General features: G+C 48.2%; 1 protein-coding gene and 1 pseudogene across 1 annotated transcript in view; one reads left to right on the forward strand and one right to left on the reverse strand.

Moving 5' to 3' along the window:
* Window positions 1-3,476: 3,476 nt before the first annotated feature.
* NBEAL2 (neurobeachin like 2) overlaps window positions 3,477-13,596 on the forward strand; it is a gene marked incomplete in the record, with an annotated part of 184,090 nt that continues 173,970 nt past the window's right edge. The window contains 1 exon segment of the mRNA XM_087712408.1: window positions 3,477-3,669. Within this exon segment, the coding sequence (XP_087568534.1) occupies window positions 3,619-3,669 (51 nt within the window).
* On the reverse strand, window positions 5,742-8,838 carry LOC148045756 (uncharacterized; annotated as a pseudogene).

Genomic DNA, 13,596 nt, shown 5'->3' on the forward strand with positions numbered 1-13,596 from the left:
CCCTACAATGGTGTTGCTGATGCCGCTGTGAGAAGCTGGAAGGTGTTTTAATCCCAGTGGGGAAAACAATATGTTTTTCAAGGACTGACAGAGTGGTCCAGAGTGAATCAGATGGCTTAGAATAGCCTCCTCCAACCCAGAGGACTCCAGGCAGTTCGGGTGCATTCCCACATTTGTTGGCTGGGGAATTCTGGGAGTTGGAAGTCCACTCATCTTAAAGCAGCCGATTTTGAAAGACACTGCTCTGATTATTTTAGCAGGGACACATTAGGATTGCCCCCTACTCCCGTGTCACGTACAGGTAGTCCTCAACTTACAACGGTTCATTTAGTGACCAAGGTTTATCCCGGGCACTGAAAAAAGTGACATGATCGTTTTTCACACAACCGTTGCAGCAACCCCACATGATTAAAATTCGGAGGCTTGGCAACTGGCTCATATTTACGACGGCTGCAGTGTCCTGGGGTCACGCGATCCCCTTTTGCGACCTTCTGACTGTCAAACTTTGATGGAAAAATCCAGATTCGCTTAACAACCGACTTACCCACTTAACAATCATGGCAAAAAAAAAACTCAAATATTGGGTGTGACTCACTTAACAACTGCCTCGCTTACGAACAGAAATTTATTTATTTATTTAATTAATTAATTAATTAATTTGTATGCCTCCCACTCTCAAGGAGACTCAGGCCGGCTAATTCCTCTTTCAGTTGTGGTCCTAAGTGAAATCCATGCTAAATGCGTTTAGTTCAAAGAAGCCAGATTCGTGCTTCCACCGTGTTACTAATTTCACAACTGCTGTGATTCACTTAGCGACGGTGGCAAGGAAAGTCGTGAAATGGGGGCAAAACTCAGTTAACAAGCGTCTTGGTTTAACAATGGAAATTTTGGACCCAATTGTGGCCCTGAGTTGAGAACCTCTGTATTTCTACATGTCTTTCTTGATGCTTCAATTCCCTTCTGAGTAAAGCTTGCAGGCTATTTCTGGTTCTATCCCAACCCTTCCAGGTGCCGAAATATTGGGGTCCTTTTCCTCCTAGCCCAACCCTGCACCCTTGAATAGTTGCATTCACACAACAGACGGAACCCAGAAGATGCAAATAATCAATGGAACAATCCTGCCTTCCAGAATTGCGGGAGGGTTTCAAGAAAGGCGATGGTTTTCCCAGTTGCAATGGATGGCTGTGAAAGTTGGACCATAAGGAAGGCTGAGCACCAAAGAACGGAGGCCTTTGAACTCTGGTGCTGGAGAAGAAGACTCCTGCATTGAGTCCCTTGGACTGCAAGGCCATCCAACCGGTCAGTCCTAGAGGAGATCAACCCTGGCTGCTCTTTCGAAGGCCAGATCCTGAAGAGGAAACTCAAAGACTTTAATAAGAAGGAAGGACACCCTGGAGAAGAGCCTCATGCTGGGAGCGATGGAGGGCAAAAGAAGAAGAAGAAGGGGACGAGAGGGAAGGAGATGGCCAGAGGGAGTCACTGAAGCAGCCGGCGTGAGCTTCAATGGACTCCAGAGGACGGTAGAGGACAGGAAGCCTTGGAGGAACATTGTCCACGGGGTCACGATGGGTCGGACACGACTTTGCAACAAACAACAAAAATAATGTCTCTGGCTCGAGCAGCAGGGATGGACTAGAGGACCTCCAAGGTCCCTCCCAGAGCTATGACTCCACGATTCACACCATGACCTGCGTTGTGCATTCACCTAGCCAGGAAAAGAAATCTCCCCCCCATCTTTCGGAGAGGAGGATTGTATGAACAGACCACGGGGAGTCCAGCAGGTGCACCCTAACCTTAAAAAGATTAATGGTTATGTTTGCAAGTCTCAAAACGGTGTTATTTTCACAACAGGAGCCCCTACCTTCCTAGGCCAAAACTGCACGCCAAGCTGCATTCACACAACCAGTGGAACCTGCAAGATGGATCCCTTCGCACAACGCTCTATGCCAGCGATGGCAAAACTTTTCAGCCGAAAAAGTCATGTAGAGGCATTGCATGCACACACACACACTTGTCTGGGCCACGCATGAGCATCCGTGAATAAGCTGGCTTGTACGCAGGAGCACAACAGTTTTCGGCACTGCCATGCACGCGAAGGAGAGCTGATCGTCACATGCGCGCCAGAAACCCGTAAGACAAACAGGCAAGGCCGTGCGTGCCAGGCGACATGGGCATTGCATAGGTGTGCCCTCACAGCTCTATGCCTTTCTTTCATGGAGTCTACCAACCAGAGAGAGGCAACAAAGACACCTGAGCAGAGGGGCATCTCCCAGGGGGGGGTCCTGTGAATTTCCCTCGGAGAGGAAAGTTGTGTGAACGAAGTGGGGTTCAGCTGGTGTACCTTCAAAGATCAATGGCTGCATTTCCAAGCCTGGAACCTACCAGGTGTTGCTGAGAATTCGGGTTCCTTCCTCCCTGCACTCAATTCCTAGTTGGCATTCACACAACAAATGGAACCCAGAGGGTGCGTCCTTTCCCACAATGCCCTGCACCGTTTAAACCTTAAATGATGAATAACCCACATTGCAAGCCTGAAATCTTACAGTATTTCAATAAATACTGTCCCTCTCCTCCTAGCGGAAACTTGCACCTCCACCTCAGAGAGAGAGAGAGCTGCATTCACACAACAGGCAGAACCCGGAAGAGGCATTTTGTTTACACAACACCGGTGTCCATAACCCTTAAACAATAAATCAGTGTTTGCAAGCCTAAAACATCACAATATTTCGGTAATGGGAATCCGTCTGCTCTTAGCCCGAACCTGCAGCCTTGGGGAGCTGCATTCACATAATAAGCAGAACCCAGAAAATTGATCTAACCCTTAAAGCAGGGCTGTCCAAATTTGTGAACTTTAAGACTTGCGGACTTCAACTCCCAGAATTCCCCAGCCAACTGGCTGGGGAATTCTGGGAGTTGAAGTCCGCAAGTCTTAAAGTTCCCAAGTTTGGACAGCCCTGCCTCAAATGGTTAAAGATTGCATTTGCAAGTATTTCCATAATGGGAGTCTTTGTCCTCCTAGCCCAAATCTACACACCCAGGGAGTTGAATTCACACAACAAGTGGAACCCGGAAGATTCATCCGTTCACACAACACCTTATGCACCTCTAACTCTTTAAAAAAAAAACCTTTTTAACAATCGCGTTGCAATACTTCCATCATGGGGATATACCTTTCTTCCCAGTTTCCTCCTAACCCAAACCCGCATCCCGGATTGTTGCATTGCATTCCCACAACAGGTGGAATCCGGGAGGCGCCTCCCTCCGCACACAACGCCCGCGCCTCCTCGCCGCGCGTCCTCCCGGGGAAACAAAGGCACCTGCGCGCAGGGCAGCCTCCCCGTCGGAGGAGCGTCGTGCGAACGCGGGCGGAGCAGCGCCGGGCCGGCGGAGGGGCGCACCTGCGCTCCGCCCGCTTCGCCTCCCCGGAGCCCGGCCGGGCTGCGAATCAGGCGGCGGAGGAGGAGGAGCGAGAAGGGAGCTGGGCAGCAGCTCCGGAGCGCAGCGCAGCCCGAATCGGGAGCCGTAGCATGGCGAAGGAAGGGCGGCCGGCAGCGCTGCCCGGCCGCGCTTAGAGCGACCGAGCGCCGCAGAGCCCTTGCGTGGAAAGCGCCGTCCGGGATGGCTTCCAAGGAGCGGCTCTACGAGCTATGGATGCTCTACTTCGCAAAGGTAAGCCGGGCTCTCGGCCTCGCCTCACCTCACCTGCAGCCTCACCTGCAGCCTCACCTGCGGCGGGGTTGGGTATCGGGTGGGGGAGGGAGCTGGGCTGACACGCGGGGTTGGAAGGGGATCGTGGGAAGGGAGCCCGGTGGGGAGACGGGAGGAGGGCGCGCCTCTGCGGCTGCTTGGATCGGGAGGGGAGGGGGTGGTGGTGGGGTTGCCTTGCTTGGTGTTGAGTTCTCTCCCCCCCCTCCCTCCCATCTCCCCTTCCTCTTCTCTTCCTCTTCCTCCTCCCTTCTCTTCCCGTTCCCTGCCTCTTCCTCCTCTCCTTCCTTTCTACTTCCCCCTTCCTCCTTCGTTTCCTCTTTCCTCTTCCTCCTTCCTCTTCCTCTTCTTTTCTACTTCCCCTTCCCACTTCCCCTCTTCCTCCTCTTCTTCTTTTCTACTTCCCCTTCCCACTTCCCCTCTTCCTCCTCTTCTTCTTTTCTACTTCCCCTTCCCACTTCCCCTCTGCCTCCTTCTTTTCCTCCTTCCTCCTCTTCTTCCTCCTCTTCTGCTTTTCTACCCCCCCTTCTCCTCTGCCTCCTGTTCCTCCTTTTCCTCCTTCCTCTTATCCCCCTCCTCTTCCTCCTCCTCCTCGTCTTTCTTTTTCTCCTTCCCCTTTCCACTTCTTTCTCCTCTTCCTCCTTCTCCTCTTCACCTTCCTCCTTCTCTTCCTCATCCCCTCCCTCACCACCTCCTCTTCCTTTTCCTCTCCACCTCCTTCTCTCCTTCTTCCCCCCTCCTCCTTATCTCCCCCCTCCTGGGAGTATCAGTTCCCTGTCTATTCTAATGGGGGGACAAGTATTTCTTAGAACTTACCTAGCAGACCTGTCCAGGTGAGCGCCCATCCTTTTCCACCTGCTCCTCCTGTTCCTGGCCCAGCCTTGCTCCCTGGGGTCCACCTTGCCTCCCTCCTGGCCCCACCTGCATCCTTCCCTCCCTCCCTCCCTCCCTCATCAGGTGCCCCAGAGCTTCCCCTTCCTGTCAGGCTGAGGATGAGGAGCTTTGTAGTCCTTTCCAAGCTTGCCTCTTCCCGGGACACAGGTCACCTTCTCTCTCTCCCCCTCCTCCTTCTTATGAGGCTGCCTGTCTTTCCTCCAGTCACTTGACATTGGGGAGGGGTCTTTCTTAATATGGCTCCTTCCCACCCACCTCCATACACCCAACAACAACCCTGTAAGGTAGGGTGGGGCTGCTCCGAATCCCCCTTTTGCATTCCCAAAAGGGGAGCTTGAATTGAGACCAGGGTCTCTGACACCCCATGTTTCTCTGTTCATCGTCCCCCCCCCATTCCTTTCTGGGGTCCTGCCCCCCCTAATCTCCTCGCCCCTTTCTTTTTCCCCATTCTAAAAAAAATATTTGATATTCTTCCCTGTCTTCTCCGCCTCTTCAATCATCTTCTCCTTTCTCTAATTCCCTTCCTCCGGCTATTCTCAGAGACCTCAGGAAGCCATAAAGGGTGATAAATATCTAATAAATAATAAATACAGATTGTCCCTCCCTCCCTCCTCAAAATCACCTTTAAGTCTCCACGTTGGAGCTGATCAAAATGTTTTCCTTGCTTTGGGGGTCCAGATTCCAATTCTTCCGTAGGGTGGCTGGGGACGATGGGTTCTGTTGTCTCGTCCTTCCCTCTCCTCTTGCAAGGTCTTTCCCCACCCCCCACCCCTACCTGCCAGCCCACCTCCTTAGGTTGATTCAGAAAGTGGAAGGAGGAAGGTCCAGCCCTCCCCAACACATCAAAGGAATGCCCTGGGGTTGGACTAGATGACCTCTAGCGTCCCCTTCCGGCTCTCTTTGATGCTATGCTGTTCTATCAGAGGGAATGAAATGGGTTGGGGGGGGGACATCTTGGGCCTGTTTTCCCCTTTCCCCTCCCTTCTTAAAAACCATTTCCTTTATTTTCCCTCCCCTCTGCTTTCTTTCCCAGCCAAAAATAAAAATAAAAAATGAGCAGAGCAGAGGAGGAGGAGGATGATGTCTGCATTGTGTTGACAATCGCACCATTATTGTGTCTCTGCACTTCCCACCTTGTCTTTTCACGCGAGTTTGATAGTTTCTTTGGTGGTTGGGGGGGGGGGGGCGGCTAGAAACCACTTTCTGCTGGAAGCCAAAAGCTGAAAAGGGAGAGAGGCAAGGAGAAATAATCATGTATGATTTTTGATTTGATGATTTTGGGGGGGGGGGTCTCATCCTGCTCCCCCTATCTGGTCTATCTGGTCCTGGGGTTTTTTTGGGGGGGTGGTGGTGGTAGTAAAAATGAGCATTTGTGTGGAGTTTTCCGTCTGGAGGAAAGGGGCAGGAGGACTTGGCTACACCCAGCAAACCTGTATATAATATACTGAATTTTTTGATCCTGAATGTCTGCTGATTGTGAAGGAAATGAGGGCGGGTATTCTCTCTCTCTCATTTTTTTTCTTTATGACCTTCAACTCACTTCCGTGATTTCAGGATATTTGCAGTTTGTTTTGCAAATGAAAGAGAGCTGGGTGCCTTTTTTCTCCTTTTCTCTTCCTCCCCCTTTTCTCTTCCCTTCCTTCCTTTCCTCCTTCTCTCTCTCTCTCTGTCTCTCTGCTCTCTCTTTTTTTCTTTTTTCTTTCTATCTGTCCTCCTTTTCACTCCTTTTCCCTTTCTCTCTCTCTGCCGTTCGTTTCTCCCGCTCTCCCCAACGATCTTTCTTTCCTCTCATTCTCTCAATTTTTTTTCTATCTCTGTCACTCTGCTTCTCTCTTCTCCTCTCCCCTCTTTGTTTGTTCTTTTCTTTTTTCTTCCTCTGAATCTTTTCCTTCCTTCTTTCTTTTTTTCTCTTTCTCTTTTCCTCTCTCCTCTTTTTCTCTTTTTACTTTTTTTCTTTCTCTGAATCTTTTCTTTCCTTTTTTCTTTCCTTTCCTTTTTCTCTTTCTCTTCCTTTCTCCTTTCTTTCTCCTTTTATTTCTTTTCTCTCTTTCTCTGAATATTTTCTTCCCTTCCTTCTTTCTTTTTTTCCTCTTTTCCTCTCGCCTTTCTCTCCTTTTATTTTCCTTCCTTCTTTTTCTCTTTCTCTTCCTCTCCTTTCTCCGTTTATTTCCTTTCTTTCTCTGAATCTTTTCTCCCTTCCTTCCTTTTTCTCTTTTCCTCCCTTGTCTTTTATTTTCCTTCCTTCCCCCTCCCTTATTTCTTTCTGTTTCTCTCCCCTTCTTTCTTTCTCTCTCTCTCTCTCTCCAGGGATAAAGAGCTGGGTCAATTCTCTTTTCCCCCCTTTTCCTCCTTCCTGAAAAATCCTTTGAAAGCTGAAAGGGGGGGGTGTTTGATGCCTCCACCAATGAATTCCCTAGCTCCTTCCCCCCCCACTCCCCCTGTGTGGCAGCCTCTCCAATCCCCCCTCCCACTTCTTGTTTGCCAAAGGTTGCAAAAAGAAACAGCGGTTTTAGCCGTGTTTGCAAGAACCTTTTCCAAATACACACCCGGTTGAACAGTACAACGGTGGGGGGGGGAGACAACCCCACCCCCCCCACCCCGAAAATAAAGAACCGCAGCCTTGAGGGGAATTTGGGTGGGAAGTCTTGCGAAGTGCAGGTTTATTAAGGGGGGAATTTTTTATTCTATTTTTTGCTTTAGCTGAGCAGGATGTCTGCAAGAAGAGATCGTCACTTGTTGGCCGTTTAGGGCAATGCATTCCCCCCTGGCCAGCCTTCCTGGCACTGTTGCTCTCCTGAGGCTGTGGTTCATGGGGGTTGTAGTCCAAGGGACCGCAAGGTTGCCAGGGCAAGGGAGGTGGGCCAGAGGTAAGGCCAAGGAATTTTGTTCAAATGGAAGCTTCAAACGCAGCCGGACCGAAGTGGGGGAGAGGAAAATACTGCCAAAAGATATTGGTTGTTTTGGCTGGGTCTGTGTGGGTGGGAGGAAGCTATTGGGGCTGATTTGTGTTATTCCTTTTATCTTATTTCTTTAATGCTTTAATTGGACAATCTTTGCCCTGTGACTCTCTGACTGCTCACTTGCGTATGGGCAAGAATACTCTTGCGTGAATAATAATATTATCAAATTGTTTGGCCAAAGTCTGTTTGAAAACAGGGGTAAATTCTAAATAAAAGAGAAAAGGAGGGAAGGATGGAAATAGGGAAGGAAAGAGAGGAGGGACAAGGGAAGAAAGAAAAGAGGGAACTAAGAGAAAAAAAGCAAGGAGGAAGAGAAAGAGAGGAGGAAGGAAGGAAGGAAGGAAGGAAGGAAGGAAGGGAGCAAAAGAGAAGGAAGGAAGGAAGGGAGCAAAAGAGAAGGAAGGAAGGAACGAGGGGAAGGGAGGACAGGAGGGAAGGAAGGAGAAAAATAAGCAAGGAAGAAGAGAAAGAAGAAAAGAGGGAAGGCAGGAAAGAAGGGAGGAGAAGGAAGGGAGAAGAATAAGGAAAGAGAAAAGAAAAGGAGGAAAGGAAGGAAGAAAAAGGTATAAAGTATCAGATATTTAATGTATTGGTATTAAGCTAAGAATAGATTAAATAAAGAATATGATGGTAAACTTTATTTTTGCACAAACATTTGTATCCAGACGACACACTATTTAATGGAAGATGGATTATTTGTACTAAAATAAAATAAAATAAGGGGGAAGGAAGAGAGAAAAGGGAGAGTGAAAGGAAGGCGAGAGAAGAAAGGAAGGAGAAAAAGAGAAGGATGGAGAGAAGGAAAGAAGGAAGGAAAGAAGGGAGGGAGGGAGGAAGGTTCTTGCCTGTAGAAATGTATGAGTTCACCACTGTGGATCCTCCTGGCAACAAAGATTATCCTTACTTAACCTTTACAAATAGGTGGCCACTTCACTCTGATCGATATCAAGATGACCCAATGGCCTTTCCAAAGGGCAGGGGGATACAACAGTTCCAAACCTCCGGGACACATTTTGCTTTCCCCATTTGGAGAAAGTCAAGACGTTGTTTTGAGGTGGGTCTGTTGACCTGGATTAGTCTTCAAGGTTTTTTGATAGGTGGGACATCATGATTAGAAAAAGAAGGGCTAAATCCTCGTTGTTTGTGGAAGGGCAAATGATGAATGAATAACAGAATTGGAAGGGACCCTGGAGGTCATCTAGTCCAGCCCCCCCTGCTCGAGCAGGACACATTTACAGAATCATGGAATGACATAGAGGGGAGGTACCTTGGAGGCCATCTAGTCCAGCCCTCTGCTCGAGGAGGACACATTTACAGAATCATGGAATGACGGAGAGGGGTGCGTCCTTGGAGGTCATCTAGACCAGTGTTTTTCAACCTTGGCAACTTGAAGATGTCTGGACTTCAACTCCCAGAATTCCCCAGCCAACGAATGCTGGCTGGGGAATTCTGGGAGTTGAAGTCCAGACATCTTCAAGTTGCCAAGGTTGAAAAACACTGATCTAGACCAACCCCCTGCTCAGGCAGGAGACCCTTACAGAATCACAGAGTTGGAAGGGACCTTGGAGGTCTTTTAATCCAACCCCCCTGCTCATTTAGGAAACCTAGATCATTCTGGACAAATGGCTACCCTACCTCTTCTTAAAATCCTCAAGTGATGGAGAACCTATAACTTGGCGAAGACCCTGGTTGATCTGCGAAAGCTTAGAAGGATTCGATTTCATCAGATCCTAGGTGGGGTGGGGGGCATTACAAATAAGTCCACAATAAGGAAAACTGGACCAAGTTTTCTCAACACAGGTGGTCCTCATATTACAGCCCATATTGTGGTCGTTTAGTGAGGACCACTGAACCGTGTATGTCCACATCATTTAATCTAACTATAGATAGTCCTCAGATTACGAGGACAGTGGGGCCCAGAATTTCCGTTGCTAAATGAGCTTTGCCCCATTTTACGACCTTTTCTTGCCACAGTTATTAAGTGAATCCCTGCAGTTGTTAAGTTAGTCACACGGTTGTTAAGTGAGTCCAACTTTTTCCTAGTGACTTTGCTAGTCAGAAGGTCGCAAAATGGATCACTGGGCTTTTGCAACGGTCATAAATATGAGTCTGTTGCCAAGCGTCCGAATTTTGATCACATGACCCTAGGAAAATGGTCATAAGTGTGAAAAACGGTCATAAGTTCCTTTTTTCAGCAGTGTTGTAACTTCGAATGGTCAACAAATAAATTATTGTAAAGTCGAGGGCTGCCTGTATTTGGGGAGTCCCAACCTGCAGGCTGGTTTGTCTTCTCATTGTTTATTTTATTTGTTTAAAATATTTATATAACCTGCCTCATTTTTCAATCAACTCTTGTGCGAACACCCAATCAAAAAATAAAAGATAATCAGATTAAACTGCTAAGACTCAACCGATGAAAGCATTAAAAACAATGAGTCAGTTGCAAAGCATATGAATTGTGATCATGTGGCTGTAGGGAATTCTGCAACGGTCTTAAAAATGGTCATATAGTCACTTTTTTTTAATGCCATTGTAACCTTGGATGGGAGGGACGCGGTGGCTCAGTGGCTAGGACGCTGTGCCTGTCGATCAGAAAGGTCGGCAGTTCAGCGGTTTGAATCCCGAGCGCCGTGTAACGGAGGGAGCTCCCGTGACTTGCCCAGCTTCTGCCAACCTAGCAGTTCGAAAGCATGTAAAAAATGCAAGTAGAAAAATAGGAACCACCTTTGGTGGGAAGGGAACAATGTTCTGTGCGCCTTTGGCATTCAGTCATGCCGGCCACATAACCACGGAGACGTCTTCAGACAGCGCTGGCTCTTCGGCTTTGAAACGGAGATGAGCACCGCCCCCTAGAGTCGGGAACGACGAGCACATAGGTGCGAGGGGACCTTGAATGGCCACTAAATGAATGGATGTAACTTGAGGACCCCCAATTCTCTCTCTGCTATGGGGGTTCACAAGATGCTGCAGTTTAGATAACTTCATATGGTGGTTTTTTTTTTTTTTAAATAAAGTTAAAAAGGGAAACAGAGAAACAGATATGAAAAATGAAAAAAGGGGGGGGGAAGGGAAACTGCAAAAAAGGAAGAGGAAAAGAAAGAATGAGAAATAGAGAAAGAACTGCTTCCGACTTTCTTTGGTGCAGATTGAAGTAAAAAATAATAATACATCAGACTCTTAGTTGAAATTAATATAAAAAGGTAAATGTTCCCCTCGCACATATGTGCTAGGCTCACCCCACTCTATAAGTTAATAATAAATAAGTTCATTAATAAAAAAAAATAAGTTGATACTGAATAATAAAAAATATGTTCACATATAAGTTAATAATATGTCTACATTATTTCCATAATCTCAAAAAATCTGTTTATCTTTGAATAGAACCACCAACCTGGATCTTCATAGATGGTTAACTGGTTTGGCAGTGGGCTTCGTTCCAGAGCTAACTAGAAGATTCTGTAAATTGCCCCTCTTAAAGCATGCTAACTGGGGGATTCTGGGAGTGGAAGTCCTCCCCTCTTAAAGGATGCTGGCTGGGGGATTCTGGGAGTGGAAGTCTTCCCCTCTTAAAGCATGCTGGCTGGGGGATTCTGGGAGTGGAAGTCTTCCCCTCTTAAAGGATGCTGGCTGGGGGATTCTGGGAGTGGAAGTCCTCCCCTCTTAAAGGATGCTGGCTGGGGGATTCTGGGAGTGGAAGTCCTCCCCTCTTAAAGGATGCTGGCTGGGGGATTCTGGGAGTGGAAGTCTTCCCCTCTTAAAGCATGCTGGCTGGGGGATTCTGGGAGTGGAAGTCTTCCCCTCTTAAAGCATGCTGGCTGGGGGATTCTGGGAGTGGAAGTCCTCCCCTCTTAAAGCATCCTGGCTGGGGGATTCTGGGAGTGGAAGTCCTCCCCTCTTAAAATATCCTGGCTGGGGAATTCTGGGAGTGGAAGTCCTCCCCTCTTAAAGGATGCTGGCTGGGGGATTCTGGGAGTGGAAGTCCTCCCCTCTTAAAGGATGCTGGCTGGGGGATTCTGGGAGTGGAAGTCTTCCCCTCTTAAAGCATGCTGGCTGGGGGATTCTGGGAGTGGAAGTCCTCCCCTCTTAAAGCATGCTGGCTGGGGGATTCTGGGAGTGGAAGTCCTCCCCTCTTAAAGCATCCTGGCTGGGGGATTCTGGGAGTAGAAGTCCTTCCCTCTTAAAGGATGTTGGCTGGGGGATTCTGGGAATGGAAATCTATCCATTTTAAAGCATGCTGGCTGGGGGATTCTGGGAGTAGAAGTCCTTCCCTCTTAAAGGATGCTGGCTGGGGGATTCTGGGAGTGGAAGTCCTCCCCTCTTAAAATATCCTGGCTGGGGAATTCTGGGAGTGGAAGTCCTCTCCTCTTAAAGGATGCTGACTGGGGGATTCTGGGAGTGGAAGTCCTCTCCTCTTAAAATATCCTGGCTGGGGAATTCTGGGAGTGGAAGTCCTCTCCTCTTAAAGGATGCTGGCTGGGGGATTCTGGGAGTGGAAGTCCTCCCCTCTTAAAATATCCTGGCTGGGGAATTCTGGGAGTGGAAGTCCTCTCCTCTTAAAGGATGCTGACTGGGGAATTCTGGGAGTGGAAGTCCTCTCCTCTTAAAGGATGCTGACTGGGGGATTCTGGGAGTGGAAGTCTTCCCCTCTTAAAATATCCTGGCTGGGGAATTCTGGGAGTGGAAGTCCTCCCCCCCTTAAAGCATAGCTGGCTGGGGGGATTCTGGGAGTGGAAGGCCATGCATCCTTCTTCTAGCAAATGTCAATTATGAAACAATTCCCCCGCAAATTGCCTCCTTCCTCCCTGTCTAGCAAATGATTGCAACCCCTTGCGAAGAACGCTGGGTATTTTCTGCAGCCATTCGTCGGCATCGGTGTTAGCCGGATTCACCCTCCCTCCCTCCCCCCTCCATTCTTTTGGCCAGTGGCCCTGCTGTTGGGCAAAATTTATCTTTACAACAAGATCTTTGTTTTCCCTTGTACCGGGGGGGGGGGGGGGGAAGCCCGGGGGGGGGGGGGAGAAAACAGGCCACCAAGAATGGAGGGGTTAGGGGGGGGGGAATCTTCTTTTTCTCATTGTCACTGCAGCAAGTCTCAGGAAGCCCCAGCATACTAATCTAGTTAATTAAGTTTAAAAAAGAAAGAAAGAAAGAAAATGTCAAGTGCATGAAGGCAAAATCTGCAATCTTGTTTTATTTTTAATTTTAAGGAGAAAGGTGCAAAGCTTTGCATGCAAATCGGACAGTCTCTCCCACCTACTTCCTCCTCGCATTTTTGCACGGAGGAAAGAAGTCAACAACACCTTTGCCTGACTTTTGCGTGGGCCCCGAAAGATTTGCAATGGCTTTGAGGCCACGGAGGGTTTTTTTTTTTTTTTTGCAAGGGGGCAAAATCGGAAGTCAGAGCTGATCTCTGCAATACGTTTCAGCTGCTTCTGCAGGTAGTCCTCGACTTATGACCACTGTCGAGCCCAGCGTTTCTGCTGCTAACCAAACTAGTTGTTAAGCGAGCCACGTTCCAATTTCACTTTTTACCTTTTTTTTTTTGCCACGGTTGTTAAGCAAATCGCCGCAGGTGTTTTGATTGATTCATGCGGTCGTTAAGCGAATCTGGCTTCCCCCATTGACTTCTCAGGAGCCAGTTGGGAAAGTCGCATAATGCTATAACCGTCATAAGTACATGCCTGTTGCCAAGCACCTGAATTTTGAGTTATTGTGGCTATGAAGCTGCTACAACAGTCATAAGTGTGAGGACCACGCATAAGTTCCGTTTTTTCAGAGTTTTTGTAGCTTCGAATAGCTGTAGAATGAAAGGTCATAATTCGAGGACTATAGGGTAATCCATTTTGGACAGCAGCAGGCAAGAGGGAGCTAATCTTGCTTTTTTTTCTGTAATAGTGGTGACTGCCGGTAGTCCTCAACTTACGACCACAACGGAACCCCAAACTTCAGTTAAGTGTGTTTTGACCCACTCTACGACCTTTCTTGCCAGTGTTGTTAAGTGAATCACCGTGGCCATTAAGTTAGTAACGCAATTGTT

Source organism: Thamnophis sirtalis, unplaced genomic scaffold (genome assembly GCF_051295495.1).
Source record: "Thamnophis sirtalis isolate CommonGarterSnake01/CBP01778 unplaced genomic scaffold, rThaSir2_p1.2 scaffold_4, whole genome shotgun sequence".
In the NCBI taxonomy this organism is placed as follows: domain Eukaryota; kingdom Metazoa; phylum Chordata; class Lepidosauria; order Squamata; family Natricidae; genus Thamnophis; species Thamnophis sirtalis.